The sequence below is a fragment of the Oculina patagonica genome, chromosome 12 (assembly GCF_052425735.1).
Source record: "Oculina patagonica isolate OP01 chromosome 12, crgOcupat, whole genome shotgun sequence".
NCBI lineage: Eukaryota > Metazoa > Cnidaria > Anthozoa > Scleractinia > Oculinidae > Oculina > Oculina patagonica.
This window is the reverse complement of record NC_135769.1, coordinates 33,467,758-33,484,490: the sequence shown is the minus strand read 5'-3', so window position 1 is coordinate 33,484,490 and position 16,733 is coordinate 33,467,758. Positions and strand designations below refer to the sequence as shown.

The 16,733-nt window shown below is 48.1% G+C and overlaps 3 protein-coding genes across 3 annotated transcripts; all 3 read left to right on the top strand.

Moving 5' to 3' along the window:
* The first annotated feature begins 1,715 nt into the window (after positions 1 to 1,715).
* Positions 1,716 to 5,729, top strand: LOC144633581 (uncharacterized). Its single transcript, XM_078492426.1, has one exon. It carries the CDS (start codon positions 1,716 to 1,718, stop codon positions 5,727 to 5,729), a length of 4,014 nt encoding a protein of 1,337 aa, XP_078348552.1.
* Positions 5,730 to 6,479: 750 nt separating this feature from the next.
* LOC144633580 (uncharacterized) lies at positions 6,480 to 7,598 on the top strand. The gene has a single exon (XM_078492425.1). The coding sequence runs from the start codon at positions 6,480 to 6,482 to the stop codon at positions 7,596 to 7,598; it is 1,119 nt and encodes a 372-aa protein (XP_078348551.1).
* Positions 7,599 to 10,713: 3,115 nt separating this feature from the next.
* Positions 10,714 to 12,093, top strand: LOC144633579 (uncharacterized protein F54H12.2-like). The gene has a single exon (XM_078492423.1). It carries the CDS (start codon positions 10,714 to 10,716, stop codon positions 12,091 to 12,093), a length of 1,380 nt encoding a protein of 459 aa, XP_078348549.1.
* Positions 12,094 to 16,733: the final 4,640 nt, after the last annotated feature.

The following is a 16,733-nucleotide window of genomic DNA, read 5'->3' as shown; positions in this document are numbered from 1 at the left end:
CCGCGAAAAAGAAATGATTAAGGCGTTTGGAGCGGTTGTTTATGAAAAAGCAACGACAACTGCGCGAGCAAATTTCGCTGGAAAGAATAATTCAGTCCATTGTTCATGTGTTAAATTCGGTTTTATGTTTTATTGACCCTAAAAATACTGGACTTTAAACCTGGAACGGAATTATCGGGTCTAAAACCTTCTTTACTGTGCGCGTTTTAATGATAGCGGCACAAACAAAAACGAAGCACAAAACCTCTCTTCATCGCGTAACCAAATTTAATTATTCTTTTCGCGGTAAATACAATTTATCAAACGCTCTTCGTTTTGTACAGTAGAGTCTGGCGAAATTAGCTCACCTTAAAGCTTATATCCTTCTTGAAAAGAGCTGCAATTCGACAAGAAAACTCCGTCCGTTTCACTATACTTTTCCGAGAATGGGTTCCTTGAAAAACACGCGAGGTCTAACGAGAATTCTGAGAAAAAACGTGCGAGATCCTCTACTCACGTGCACGGTGTGCTTATACGCGTGCGTGTCAACCAGCGGCTGGTCGCGACCAAATAGAGCATACCACAATTGAGAGTGCATGCGAGGCTATGACTAGGAGTGGATCAAGTCAAGTTTTTCCATCTTAGCGCAGGTAAGAGATCTTTTACACGTCTCGTGCGTCATGATCTCTCTCCGGCTGAGCTTTTACTAATTGTATGTATTCCTTGTAGGCAAGAACAAGAAGGGGGTCTGGAGAAGACAAAGCGAGAAAGAAGACAAGCAAGCAAGAAAGAAGACAAGCGAGAAGGAGGCAAGCAAGAAGACAAGCAAGCAAGAAAGAAGACATCGTGGTAAGAAAACCTTTTAGTCCTTTTTTTTCGAGTGTCTTGGGTTTTTGGATTTTTTAAATTTTCTTTTTTTTTTGATCGTTTGCCATCTTTGATTTAAGAACAAGAAGGGGAGAACGCAAGATAAAAAAAACTACCTTTGAACTAAATCAATTTGATTTTCGTTCACCATCTTTGATTTTGACAACAACGGGGTCAGTAAATTTTAGGTAATTGTCTGTGCAAGTAGTCGATTACTGATCGACTGACAAGGTCGTAGTCATTTTATGGTTTAGGGGCCGACTACGTTCCTCCCTCCCTGCTTGCACATGAGTTAACGAAGTGTCTTTCAATCTAGTGCCAATCAGTCAAACAACCACGAGCCAATCAGAAAACGAGCTGACCACCTGTCAAACCGTGAACCAATCAGAAAACGAACTGACCACCTGTCAATCAATCCATTTTTTTCTAGGTGTATAAAAGAAGGCGTTCGTTGGACAGCACCTCATTTTACTCAAGATTCAGACATGAGTAAGTGTGAGATTTGTGAAAAGAGATTTACGACAGAACGAAGCCTGAAAAGGCACCGGCTATCGGTGCATGGTATAAAAAGTTTTTCTTGTCCACGATGCAAAAAAAAATTTAGCAGGAAAGATAACCTTGCCCGGCATAGTGACAAAGTTCACAAAAAGAGAAAGATAGATGATGAAAAGGACCACGGCAATGAAGCAAGGAAGAAACAGAAGGCAGATGGACAGGAAGAAGAGGATGGAACACAGAAAAAGAAAATAAGATCAGTAGAACGGCCACCCTCGCCCCCACTGGTACTGCCGCTGCCCGCTGCCTGCCACCCCCCACCGGATGAGCCGCCGCCACCCAGGGACGATCAGGTAGATGGCCCAAACGGGTTGATGGACGGACTAACACAAGAGTGCAAAGAGTGCTACAAGAGCAATTGGAAACAAATCCAAAGCCGTCATCTGGCAGGAAAATTGAGAGATGTATACACCTTCCGCTTGGACATAAAACCAGTTGATGAAATGGTGAGAGAAATATTTGCACAGCAAACCTCTGCCTTCAAGATTAACATGTCCTTTGGATACATTCTGAAAAACTCGGAGACTGGGGAGGCGAGATATTATTATCCCTCTCAGAATGGGTACGTCTTTGACAGCCCTAGTGTAATAAGAAATGAGGAAGACCTCGCTGGATTTATGTCAAAGGTTGCTGATGTGGATTGGCAGGACTATGTGAGACAGCAGAAACCCAACAGCAAATGGATAGTGGCTCTTACCACCAATGTTGCGTTTACCATTTATAAATTGCCAGAGCACCCCATCGGACGTGGTCAGCAGCTACCCAAGTGGGTGGTAGAGAATCGTGGATTAGATGCTCTGGAAGCGGATAAGAACACTGGCAGACTCTACAAAGATAATCTTTGCTATTTTCGATGCTTAGGCCGCTATCAGGGGTGCAATTTGAAGAATCTCGAGCGGAAAACGAAGCAACTCGCCGAAGAATATTTAGCTACATTAGACAAACTAGAGGATTTCCAAGGAGTGAAACTATCAGACCTTTACCATCTAGATGAGATGTTCGGCATGCATACATTCGTGTATTGTTTGCAAGAGGATGGGACAGTACAACTAATCCACAGACCAGCCAAAATCTTGACTCAATTGGAGGCAGACAACGCGATGAAAATCAATTTATGTAATGGCCATTTCTCTTATATAAAAGATATGAAGAAGTATGCCAAGTCCTACCAATGCAGTCGATGCGACAAGTTCTTTAAGAGGCCTTGGGAACATGAGCGACACGAAAGGACCTGTGAAGCGAAAGTCAAGTACATGTATCCCGGAGGAGTCTATCACCCCCCCAAGGCCATTTTCGAAAAAATTGGAGAGGAGGGTATTCCCGTCCCTGAAGAATTAAAATATTCCAAGTATCGTGCAACTTATGACATAGAAGTCTATTATCCGAAAGTAGAGCTTCCTGAAAACACATCCAAGCTAGAGTGGACGGCTGAACATCGACTTTTGAGCATCAGTGTGGCAAGCAATGTACCCAGCTTTGAAAATCCTAAATGTTTTGTGGTAGCTGGAGAAGAAATGGAACACGCTCAACAACTTGTCGGGGAGTTTGTCAACTACTTGAATGAGATTGCTGTCAAAGCGTACGAATTAGAGCAGAAACGCTATGCCAATTTGAAAAGCACCATTCTAACAAGCCTGACACCTGACCCTCCGCGAGCGAGCGGGTGTATGGAGGAGGCTGGCGAAGATGCGGGGTTGGATGACGACAGTGAAGAGGAAAGTGAAGAAGAGGAGGAGACAGAAAAGGATCGGGAGTTTATCGATGACGACAACAAAGAAATGGGTCAAGAAGATCACTCATTTTACCGACGTATCAACCAAGAACTTGATGAGACTGAGGTGAAGGAGGACAGGGATGAATCTACACACGTTCCGAAGAGAAAGCGGAAGACCAAAGCCCAGGCACTGTGCGATGAATTGGACGAACATATGTCTGAACTACCCGTGATTGGCTTTAACAGCGGCAAGTATGATATCAACGTCCTCAAGGAGGTGCTGATCCCCCATTTGGTTCACCATAAGGGGATCCAAGTAACCATAAAAAAACATCATACTTATCTAGCACTCAAATCAGGAAAGTTGAAGTTTTTAGATGTGAGTAATTTCCTGGCGGCAGGGACCAGTTATTCCGCTTTCCTCAGAGCCTACCAGTGTCAGGGGGAGAAGGGATTCTTCCCGTATGAATATGTGGAGTCAATCCGCCAGTTGGAGGAATCTCAGTTACCACCTAGAGAGGCGTTCAAGTCGTGGTTGAGGAACACCGAATTGAGTAAAGAAGATTACGCTGTCTGCCAGAGAGCCTGGGAAGAGGAAGGCATGGAAACCCTCCGTGACTTTTTGAAGTGGTACAATAAACTTGATGTGGAACCATTCCTGGAAGCTCTAGAAAAGATGACACAGTTCTGGAAAACCAAGGGGATCGACATGTTGAAACAGGCGATCAGTCTACCAGGCCTGGCCTTCAAATTTGAAATGTCATTCTTAAAGGAACAGGGCGTCCACCTAAGCTCATTTCACGACGAGGCCACTTACCAGCTGTTTCGCAAGAACATGGTGGGGGGCCCTGCCATCATTTTCAAGCGATATGCCGAGGTTAACAAAACCAACATCAGGAACCCAGAGAAGACAGTGAAGAAGATTATTGGCTACGACGCCAATGGACTGTATCTCTGGGCCCTCTGCCAACCCATGCCCGTGGGCCTCTACACCCTTTGGCGCTACCCTTCCCACAAGTCTATCAAGCTAGAGCCCACCTTTCCGTGGCGGGCGGCCGATGAGTGGCTCAGCTGGGTCAGCCGTGACATTGTCAACTTGCGTACGCGACTGAACAACACCGAAAAACGGCTTGGAGACAGACAAGTCCCAGTGGATGGGTATGACGCATCTTCCAATACACCCTATGAATTCATGGGGTGTTATTGGCATGGGTGTGTCACCTGCTTCAATCAAGATGACCCACATCCCACCCGTGGGGAGACCTATGCGTACTGGAACAAGAAGACCCAAGAAAAACTGGGGTACCTCGAACACATTGGATATCGAACGGTAGTCAAATGGGAATGTGAATGGAGAAAAGAGAAACGAGGCAATGCTGAGATCGAACAGTACCTCAATGAGCAATTCCCAGGAAGAGCCCAACACTGGCAAAAGAAGAGCCCTGAGCAAGTCCTTCAAGAAGTCAAAGAGGGGAAGTTTTTTGGTGCCGTCGAGGTGGATATTGATGTACCTGAGGAAATGAGGAAAAAATTTGAAGAGATGACCCCCATTTTTAAAAACACAGAGATAACGAGGGACGTCATCGGCCCGCACATGCGCCAGTTTGCCGAGGACCATGAGATCATGAGCTCGCCTCGCCGAGCACTGATTGGGTCCTACAAGGGGGAAAAGATTCTCCTGGCTACCCCTTTACTGAAATTCTACCTGGAAGAAGGCCTCAAGGTCACCCGAGTCTACCAAGCCATTCAGTGGACCTCGAAAAGCTGTTTTGGTCCTTTCGGGGATTTTGTGAGTGAGTCACGCAGAGAAGCAGATGCAGACCCCCATCAAAAGATTCTGGGGGAGACAGCCAAAACTGTGGGCAATGCCGGCTATGGCCGTTTCCTGATGGATGTGACCCGTCACCAGAAGGTGGCCTATGAAGAAGACGAGGGGAAGGTCACACGCGCCATCAATTCATTTTTCTTTAGAGATCTAGAAGAACTGCCTGCAGGCGTGTACGAGATCAAGAGTGCTAAGAAAAGAATCAAGTGTGATTTACCCATTCAGATCGGATATTTCGTGTACCAGTACGCAAAGCTCAGAATGTTGGAATTTTACTATCGTTGTATCGACAAGTACTTAGCCAGAGAAAACTATGAATATTTGGAGATGGATACGGACAGTGCCTACATGAGTCTGGCAGGAGACTCCATTGGTGAGCTGGTAAAGCCTGAGCTTCGAGAAGAATGGGAGCGGGACAAGAACAACTGGTTTCCCCGGGAGGATACGAAAGAACATGCTGCCTATGACAAGAGGACCCCTGGACTCTTTAAAGTAGAATGGGAAGGCCAGGGGTTCGTGGGACTCAACTCGAAAACCTATTGCTGTTGGGGCGAGCAGGGCAATAAGGCAAGTTGCAAAGGCATCAGTAAGAGACTGAATGACCCCCAGAAAGAGATTTATTTGAGGGTGTTGAAGACAAGAGAGTCAGAAGAGGGAGAGAATCGTGGGTTCAGAGTGGTCAACAACCGCGTGTTGACCTACAGCCAACACAGAAGTGGATTTTCTTATTTTTACGCGAAAAGAAAAGTACTTGAGGATGGAATTAGTACCGTGCCATTAAGTATTTGACTTTTTCAAGAAAACATGCAAAAAAAAGAACTCGAAATGGCCACGTTGCAGTAGATTTTTTTACAATAACCATGAAGCTTGTAAACATTCTTTTAAACTATCAGGAGTTTGATGTTTTGAGATCTTTATAAATAAAAGTACTTGTTGATTGTATAACATGCGTCCCCTGGTTTGAGTGCATCCCAAAAATGTATAAAAGTGCGTGCACATCGAAACCTTTTCATTTATTGGAAGTCATCGTCGAGTGCACATCATGAGTGTGGAAGAACAATTCCGAACCATTCGTCAGTTGCTGGAGCAGTTGGCTTACATCAGTACCCAACTGTCCAACACCCTAGTGTCCAGGGTGGTGGAAAGTTCACCCCAGTTATACATGAAAACCAAGCTTCGATTGTTGAGTGCCATTGGATCTTTGCCGCAAGAAGTCATGGAAATCCAACAAGCCTGGGAAGAGATGAACTATGAATGGAAACGAGCTGGATTGGGAAATTCTCTGGAGGAGAACGATAGCCAGACAAAGAACAAGGCCAGCAAGAGGCCCGTCTCAGAGGCTGCAGATAATAAACCAGCTAAACGTGGACGAAAGAAAAAAGACACCTCCGCTATTCTGGAAGAATCAATCCGCGACCTCGGACCCTTTGTGGCCTTCCCTGACTCTCCATAACAAAGGAAAACTGTAATGAAAAATCGAGAGAACAAAGTCAATAAATAGAATGAATGTTTGTAAGCAGTGTTTATCTGTGTGTTAGCATGGCGAAGAAACAGAGCACGCTAGAGGCATTGTATTTAGACGAAGACAGTCCTTACGCGTTGAGTGGGAATGCGCAGGAATTGATCAATGCCGCTAAATCCTTAGGCGTGTCTCGACGAGCTGCTCAAACGTATTTGCAAGGTGAACCCTCCTTTACCTTGCACCGACCGCGACGCGAAGAGTTTCCCCGCAGTAAGACCGTGGTGGGACCGTCCCTCGATCATACCTGGCAAGCTGATTTAGTCGAAATGCAGGATCGGAAATTGGTGGCAGCCAACAAGCGAACGCGTTACCTCCTTACCGTCATCGACGTCTTGAGCAAGTATGCCTGGGTGGTGGGTTTGAAAAGTAAACGCGGGACAGCCGTGCGAGATGCGTTGCGGTACTTGCTGGAACACAACCAGGGGCGGCGACCCGTAAATTTGCACACCGATCAAGGTAAAGAATTTTACAACAAACACGTAAAACGTTTGTTGGACGAGTACGACATCCACCACTATTCCACGCAGGGAGAACCCAAAGCTTCTGTGGTCGAGCGTTTTAATCGTTCCCTGAAAGAACTCACCTACAAGTACATGACTGCGCACAACACGCCCAAGTACTTAGACGCCTTACCCGAACTAGTGGACAAGTACAACCAACGCATTCATTCAAGCATTCGAATGGCACCTGCTGACGTGAACGACTACAATGCCGAAGTGGTGTGGCAACGGTTGTACAAACCTACAATCCCATTGAACCGTTACAAGTTTCGACCCGGGGATTTCGTCAGAACCTCCAAGTTGTTAGGGAAGGACAAGAGACGAGGTGCGTTCGGTTTTAAGAGTGCCAAAGGGGTGTGGTCACGAGCCGTGTACACCGTGGTGGATCGCAAGCGACAAGTGGCAGATGGCGTGAATTATTACACGTTGGAAGATTGGCAAGGGCGGAAGGTGAAAGGTCGTTTCTACGAACCTCAACTACAAAAGGTTCGAGGGTTACCCAATCGGTGGCGCGTGGCCAAAAAGCTTAAATACAAAGGACGTGGACCCACTCGACAAGTGTTAGTGAACTGGCAAGGAGTGGCACCTGATTATCAGACGTGGATTTCACACAAAGACTTGAAACAGTATGAGTAAGCCATGGGAACGCGACAATGATTTCATCATGTATTTGAACAGTGGGGATCAAGGGACTCACCCTCTAGAATCTGATGTGACGACAGTACGCTCCGCCTTTCGACAGGAGTTGGAAATTCCCTTGACCTTGTCCCAAGACTGGCAAGTGGCTCTAGTCAGTATGTATTATACACACTCCTTTGGCAACGCGGTGCTGAAATTGCCTGCCGATTACCACTGCCAAGTGGGGCGTGTGGAGACAAGTCTTCCATCGCGATCCATTCAATTATCGCGTCACCAACAGTTTACACATGTCAAGCACGTGCTACAAGATTTAGTTCAACGACTGGGCTTGTACGTCTTCCCGACCTTATCTGGAGGCACACATCATTATGGGCAATTGCACATGGATTCTCCCAAAACGTCCGACAGAAACTTTCCCACCAATCCCAAACTGGATTATTTTCGCCGCGATGTGGTGGATGCCTGGTTGGCAACCGACAAGATCTTACCCACCACATTTTTGGACGTCAAACGTTATCTCAACCAAGCTACCAGGACGCTGATGGGGACCCGCCGTGTCAAGTATGTTTGGACACTCAAGGACAGTCCTCATCGTCCCAGGACACATTATGCCATCGACCTACGGGCAGAAGGTCAGTATGATCTGGGTGAATCGTTGGCCCTGCTCATGGGATTCCTAGAAATGGATCCCGATCATCGTGGAGCATTGCGAATTCCACCCCACAACACTGTTTACGCCAACACAGGCAACAACACTCGAGCCCGCTTTGAGGTGACGCGACTCCTCGACAAGGGAAAGGGCCCATTGGGAGGTGTGAGGATTTCTTTGGACATTCACCCCAAACGACGCCGCTACATGTTTGGCAAGAGAATCCTGTTTGACGTGGGAGCATGGCATAAAAGCAACGATGCAGTGACCCCCTATGCCATACAAGAATTTCCAGTGACCGTATTCAACTTAGAACCTGGTCGATGGTTGCTGCAAGTACAACCCAAGGGCTACGTGCGTTTTGATCATGGTTTGGAGGAGCTGATGGGAACCCACGTTCTCAAGGATGGTGAAAGTCTGCTACTACCCGACCTCGAGTCGCCTATCGGGGAGCTGGTCAGCTTGTCCAATACAGATTTGAGCAAGTGTTTTGTGGAAGTGGACATCGTGGAATTGAGCATGACAGGAGAGCACCAGCGACACACCTTGGCCGTGGTCCCGTTTCAAAGTGAGATGTATGGCAAGACGTGTGAATATCATCCGCAGCACGTGGATTTTCGACCGTTGGCTGCTCCGACACGTCACCTGAACCAGCTCCGAGTCAATTTAAGAAACAGCGACAACCTAGGCATTCCATTTTACACGGGGCTCGTTGGACTCTTGTTGTACTTTCACAAAGGCCCTGCTTTATCACCCACCATGCGATTTCAAGGGGGACGACGGGTGACCTTAGAAAGCAATGCGCAACTGGACCTGTTTCCTGACAACTCACCATCCCACTTCCGAGTGCGTCTGCCAGAGAGGTGGTCCTTGGACGAAACATGGGAAGTGGGGCTGTTTCAGCTGCTGTTACCCCACACGTGGCGCAACGTGTTGAATCGACAAGTGGGTCTTCGCATCCACTACGACCAGGATCACCCGGACGTGAGGATGTTTTTACGTGCCGGCACCTATGTCACTGTGCAAGATGTGGTGGAAGGTTGGATGCAAGCCATGGAAGCCAATACGCCTCAGAAGCACGATTTGGGTGGGCTAAAAGTCACCTTGGACGAACGAGGATTTAACGTGTGGACCTTTCCCAGTGACGACTTCTCCGTGTATCTGCCAGCCTGGCTGGCCCGTGTCTTGGGCTACTTGGATTTTGACTCCTGGACCGTACCCTTCTATTTTCATTCCGACACCCATCGTCCCATTGTGGAAATCACCAAGCGCGATGTTGACGGGAAACCCACCGAAGTGGAGATCACTCGAAGTCACACCATGGCCAAACACAGCCAAGCCAGTGTGTGGAGCAACATCTCTAAGTACTCCTTCCAGAACATGTACGTGCACTGCAACATCAGCGAACCGGTCTACGTGGGCTCCCAAATGGCCAAAGTCATCTTGACCCACGGTGTAAACACGGACAAACAGAGGGTGGAAGACGTGTTCATTCCACACTTGCTTTTTTACCGACTGAGTCAGTACCAGATTCGCGACATCGAAATCGATATAAGGGACAACCAAGGTCGCCCCATACCATTCCAAGGTGGTGTGGTGACAGCGACCTTGTATTTCCGCCAGAGAGAGATTCCATAATGCCCGTCAAGAAACGATTCGCCCCATCTCAGTGGGTGCAAGTGGGAGGAGGTACCTTCTACGACCAAGGCACCCCTGCGTATCAAGAAGGGGGTTGGTCACCGCTGTGGGCCCTGGCAGGTCAAGAGGCCACCTCTTTGGGCAAAGGAGTGGCCTGCAAGGCTGCCAAGCGATTTCATCAGTCCTACTGCCAAGACACTGAACAACCCGTCAAGAAAAAGAAGAAGAAGCGACAGCAAGAAGGAGGGTATGGCTTTGACGAAGTGGCCTGGCAAATGATCAAAGGTCTGGGTAAGGCAGGAGCCAAGGCGGCCAGGTTAGGAGCCGGCAAAGCCATCCAGTCAGATCTGGCGCAAAAAAAGGCCATGGAACTTGTGTCTCCATTTGTAGGCCAAGCCCTGGACACATTGGGGGATAAAGTTGCAGGTCAACAAGGCGGTATTCTTCCTCTCTTGGGGTTGATTCCAAGTTTAGTCAAGCAACTGGGTGGAACTGGCACTGATACCTATCAATCCGGCACCGAACCCTATCAGGAAGGAGGGTTCCTCTCGCTGTTGGGACTGATGCCTAGCTTACTCAAGAATCAAAAAGGAAGTGGAAAGAGAAAGCATCCCAAAGTCATCACGGGTGCCTCCACGACATTGAATCGACTGTTTCGCCGACAAGGTGGACGTAACGTGGGTGTGTTGCCAGAAATCATTCCTGGTCCACAAGTAGGCATGGGTCGACGTCGACGACCGGGACAGCACTGTTTTCAAGGCTTGCCTTAGGAAAAAAAAGATATAAAGGCAACACACTCGTGCCATTTGAGTTCAGTTCCTCGCCATGGAGTCCTTGAGTTTACAGGCCGACAAAGGTCAGTACGACTACCGACCGCAACGGAAGATCGATGCCACCGAGTACAAGTGGCAGTTTGAGGACATCAAACCCTTGACGCATTCGTCCACCCCATTGCAGTTTCGCATCGACGATCGCCCCTATCCTTTTTGTCCTCGAGAAATGGAACTGCATCTGCGAGTGAAGTTTAAAGAGGGTAACACCAAAGCCCTAGCCTATCATAACAATACGTCCAACCTCATCGTGGGACCAGTGAATAACTTTGGCTACAGTTGCATTCGACAAGTGCGTTGCAAAGTCAATAATGCCGAAACAGAGTCTGCCTCAGGGGTAAATTTAGCCTATCGAGAGTATTTTCGAACCCTGTTGGAGTCTGATCCCTGGGATGAAAAGAGCAAGCTGAAGCGTCAAGGGTGGTACCGGGATGTGGCTGGTCAAATGGACAAGTGGGGAGGAAAACTAGACGAAGCAGCCAAGATGAATGCCGGTGGTATCTCGCGTCAACGAGTCATGGTGAATACCACGGGTGAATACGAGTTCAACGTCTGTCCTATGCCCAGCAACTTCACTCAAGTCGACCAGAATGTACCTCCCAACACCAAAGTGGAGTTTGACATTGAATTCAACAACCCCGAGTTTGCCCTGATGGCCAAGAAGTACAAAGACAACGGTGATGGAACTGCAGCCACCTCCTCTGACAAAGTGTCCTTTGAAGTGATGGTGAACAAATCCTTTGTACGCGTGTTCTACCGCGTACCCGTGAAAGACATCATGCAGTACATGGAGGAACAAGTGGAGAAGACCACTGTCGTCAACCCGATGACCTTCCCCTTCCGACGGATGCGTTGTGACAACTATCAGTTGACAGCCAATCAAACGCAACTAGACATCAACGACGTCTTCCGAGGACGATCGCCCCGGTTGTTTTGGTTGGTGTTGGTGGATGACGAACGTTATCAAGGACACTTTGGAAAGAATCCATTCGATTTCACTCCCCAGAATGGAATCCAAGTGGAATGCACCGCCAACGGCGTACCCGTTCCCAGAGCCAGCTTATCTCTGCAAGATAAGTACGAAATCTTCGATTTGCTGATGAATGCCTCGGGCAAACGCAAACGAGATGCTTACCTGCTGAATCCAGACACCTTTGACCGAGGTTACTTTATGGTCCCCTTTGATCTGACAGCAGTCCAAGATGGAGGAGAATCCAGCACCCCGTTGTTACGTATGCTGGTCAATGTTCGACTGACCTTCAGTAGTGGAAATCCTACCCTCCAAGCTCTGTTTTTCTATAATACAGATGAAAGTCTGCTGCAAGTCGACAATCGTGGTACAGTGCAAGGCCCAATTCCCTTGGGAGACGTGTGAGAATGCATGATACAGAGTCCTTAAGAAGAGCGTGCCAGTGCGATCCCGTCATTCGGGAGTTTTTCACAGACGTGTACGGTGCCGACGAAGTGCCTTGTCAAGCGCCCTATCCGCAATGTGCTATTGCCAATACAGATCCCATCGACTTGCCTGGACAGCATTGGGTCGGTCTCTTTTGGTGGGCACCTGGTCACGGTGAATTCTTTGACAGTTATGCCATCACACCCAACAGATATGATACCCGTTGGCGTTGCTTTGATGACTTTGAACAAACACCTCGTCCCATTCAGCAATGGACCACTGATGTGTGCGGAGATCACACTTTGTACTACCTTTACCATCGATGCCGCGGCACGCCTTTGAGAACGATTGTGCAGTATTTTTCACCCACCAACTTACTTTACAATGACACGGCCGTCGTGCAACGGATGCATGACCTATTTCCTTCGTTGTCATCTGAAAAGCACAGAGGTGGACACTTGTTTGATGCACATGGACATAGTCAGATTTGTATTGAACGTCAAAGGCATCGTTGTTATGACTGTTGTAAACCTGTTACAAAAGCTATAAATTAAACTGTTGAAAAAAAGTGTGTGTGTGTGTGTGTGTGTTCATCATGTCGACGTACGATCCGCGATTTCGGGTTCCGGGCAACATGCAGATTGTGGGTCCCTCGTTGAGTGGGAAAACGACTTGGCTGTACCGCTTGGTACACAATGCCCCGGTCTATTTTCGACTCGCAGATGGTAGCCCGTGCTACTTCCAAAAAATCGTGTACTGCCATGGCTCGACCTGGCAACCCATTTTTGACCATTTCCAAGCCTTGGGAGTGGACTTTCACCAAGGTCTACCCGAGGATATCTCAGAACTCTTTCCTCCCACGCAGCGACCCGGCATGTTGATCCTGGATGATTTGATGCAAGAATCTGCCAAGTCCCCACAAGTCACCCAGTTGTTAACGCGGGGTACTCATCATCTAGACTTGTTTGCCATCACGCTGTCGCAAAATCTGTATCCAGGTGGACGGGAACAAGCCACTCAAAACCGCAACTACCATTACACAGTCCTTTTCAAGAACCCGGCCGATACCAGATACGTCAAAGCCTTGGGTGATCGCTGGTTGGGGGATAGCAAAGCCTTTTGGCAACTGTACCAAAAAGCTACCCAAAAACCGTTTGGGTATCTGGTGGTTGACCATCATCCCAGGACTGACGAAGCATTGAGGTTTCGCACCCACATTTTGCTAGATGAAGCTGACCCTATCACCGTGCTACAACCGCTAGAAAAAAAAGATAAAAAGCCGAGTGTCACAGCCACACAGGACCAGAAAAGGAATGAATTCTCTCGTGTTACCCACCTTTCGACGTTCCGCATTTCGACGTCCTCCTCGCTCTTTACAAGCACCTTGGGGTGCCGGGATGCCAGGCACTCACTACGTCCTACGAGGCGACGAGTACGACGTTCGCATTCAAGATGCCAGTGAGGCGACCACTGGACGACGCAGCGTTTTTTCAACCAAACGAAGACGAAAGCGAGGACAGAAGGGGGGCATCTACCCCGGACCTCGACCATCACCGTCACGCATTGCTCAGATGCAGAGAGCCATCCGCGCTCGTCATCCTACCAATCCTCAAAGACGAAGAGCAGCTTCTAGAGCCTTGGCCAATACGAGATCGCAACAACTGGCTCGAGGTGTCAACAGAGCCATGTGGAATGTGCATCGTACACTGACCCCCACCACCTTAACGGGCAAACTCGGGACAGCAGCAGCACTAGGAGGCGTGTTGGCAGCAGTACCGACAGCCTTGTTGGGAACGCTCTTGTCGCAAAAGGTATAAAAGTCCGAGTCGCGTGTCGAGTTTAGAACACAACGATGCCAGCTGTAAGACGAAAACGTCGACGTCAGGAAGGAGGGCTCGGCCCCTTTGCTCAGCAACTAGCCATGTTCTCGTTGGCCCCCATCGTGACCGACATGGCTAGCAATGTGTTGAACAGCATGGTACCAGGCTTGACGGGTCAAGCGGGTGGAAAGTTTAGTTTACCGGGCAACTCGCAGATGATTGGTTTGCCTAATCATTTACCACCATCCACTTATCTTCGCATCCCACGATCCAAACAGAAAGGTGGAGGAATCAGGAAGAAAATGAAAGGCTGTAAACAAAAATCACAACAGGGAGGATTGGGACCTCTGGCTGCAATGGCAGGCATGGCCTTAGCTCCGTTGGTGCTCAAACCATTGCTAACTGGTCTACAGCAGTGAGAAAGAAAAAAGGATATAAAGAAGCTGCATCTGGAAGGTTTATTATTGAACCATGGCACCTCCGTTACAAGCCTGGCGACGTACTCCCACCAATCGTTACTTTTCCACTTCCTCGGTAGCAGTCAAGCGAGCTAATCGAGGGTTTACACGTCCTGCTAAAGCCCGTTCCTCGGGTAACAAAGTAGGAAGTGCCTACGGAAAACTCAAACGTAAAATGGGTACCAAGGGATTGTTGGCTGCCGGCTTACTACCTTTGGCAGGTCTGGGTGCTCTGCTAGGCGGAGTGGGGACATCAAAAAAGAAGAACCAAACGGGCAGTGGTGCGTGGCGCGTGGCAGCTCACCAACCTTTTCTACTCAACTTGGTCAGTGGGGATGGTGCCACATGGCGACGAGAAATTCACGAAGCCAGTAATGACCAACTACGTGCCCTGACCGACGTGACACGCAACTTGTACGATGGTGTGATCACCATACCGCCCCAGATCAAGCTTCCCTTGAAAAAGCATATAAGAGAGATAAGACGTTTGAGTGGACTAACCACACCTTTGTACGAACGGCGAGCCCTCTTACTTGCCTTGGGAGCACGCCTTCTCCCGTTTCTGCGGGCTGGTTTGAAAGCTTTGGAAACATGAGCGAAAAATATGCCCAAGAGATGATCTTGATCCCTAAACCCTCAAGCGATCAAACAGGAGGTCAGGTCGCCCAAGACAACATGGATCAATTTTGGCAACGACGCTTGGTGGTGGATCGATTGGTCAATGCCCCTCACGTGGATCGCATGAGGAAACTCATGAACGACATGAAACAGGTCGAAGGACAAGCCGTGCCTGCATCCCTGCCAGGGGATGGTGTCGACAGCAGCCATTACTTTCACCTACAACGTCAACTGCAACGACTTCAACCCAACAGCCTAAAACGGATTGCCCCACCGAAAAAATTAGCAGGTCCTCCTCCAGAGAAAGAAGAAAAATCAAAAATCATCCCTGCGATGTGGTACGCCAACCTCCGGTCGCCCCAGGAAGTGCTTGACCACTACGACAAATTGGACAAGGATCTTGAATGGTATAGGCAACAGGCCAAACAAGAGATGGAGCAAGCCCTCCGCACGGGCGACGAGCAAAAAATCAAGAAAGCCGACCGAAATTGGCAGATCGTGGAGGGCAACGTGCAAACCATCAAGGAGCAAGACGAGTTTTTGAACCATTCGGATCCACCCTTTTGGTTGAATCAACTCATCATGGGCAAGGAAGAGGAGCACAGGAAACGCGTCCAAGCTCGAGAAGATTCGCTACGTCGGCGCAACAAATTGTATCAACAACTCATAAACCTCTACCCTAGACAGCGAGGAAAAGGTTATTCTAAGCCCCGTGTTTGGCAGAAACCTCGCAATTGGATTCAAGAGTGAATTTTGTAAACGAGTCATTGTCAAAAAAGTATAAAAGGCTGCGGACAGCACAAAGTACAAGCGTTGGGACACTGTGCCATGGTGGAATGTCAGGCGTTTTGGCAATGGACAGTCACACCGGATGAAGATTGGGAGACTGAACTTTGTTTATAAAAAAAAAAGAAAACTTTGTTTGTTAATGAATAAAATGTATTTTTAACACTTGAAAATGGTCTTGTGGTGGTTTTTGCCAATGCGAACATACCTAGCCGCACGCGGCGGCGGCGAGCGGCGGGCGGCGGCGGCGGGTGGCAGCAGCAGCCGCGCTGTGCACGGCTGCCAAAAAATGCTTTTGTGGGAATCAAAAAATCATTTTACTCTATTCACATGAACTGTGCACCTCAAAAAATGCTTTTGTGGCAAGTCATGACGAAAAATTAACAGTCCATTTCAAACAAATCAAATTACCCTATTCACATGACATGAACTGTGCACCTCATTTTCGTTTTTAGGCTCCTCCTTAGCACCTCACGTTCACTTCTCACATTTTACAAGGGTTTGTATGGGGCGGCCATTTTGAATAAATTAAAACCCGGGTATGTGCACCTCATTTTCGATTTTTGACACCTCCTTAACACCTCACGTTCACTTCTCACATTTTACAAAGGTTTGTATGGGGCGGCCATTTTGAATAAATTAAAACCCGGGTATGTGCACCTCATTTTCGATTTTTGACACCTCCTTAGCACCTCACGTTCACTTCTCACATTTTACAAAGGTTTGTATGGGGCGGCCATTTTGAATAAATTAAAACCCGGGTATGTGCACCTCATTTTCGATTTTTGACACCTCCTTAGCACCTCACGTTCACTTCTCACATTTTACAAAGGTTTGTATGGGGCGGCCATTTTGAATAAATTAAAACCCGGCTAATTCAGCACAATCAGCACTACTATCAGCATCTGACATTTTTAAAGAATAATCATTCAAAAGA

What these genes read in the sequence shown, in the direction of transcription:
- LOC144633581 (XM_078492426.1), top strand. Translation starts at nt 1,716, where the DNA reads ATGGACGGACTAACACAAGAGTGCAAAGAGTGCTACAAGAGCAATTGG.
- LOC144633580 (XM_078492425.1), top strand. Translation starts at nt 6,480, where the DNA reads ATGGCGAAGAAACAGAGCACGCTAGAGGCATTGTATTTAGACGAAGAC.
- LOC144633579 (XM_078492423.1), top strand. Translation starts at nt 10,714, where the DNA reads ATGGAGTCCTTGAGTTTACAGGCCGACAAAGGTCAGTACGACTACCGA.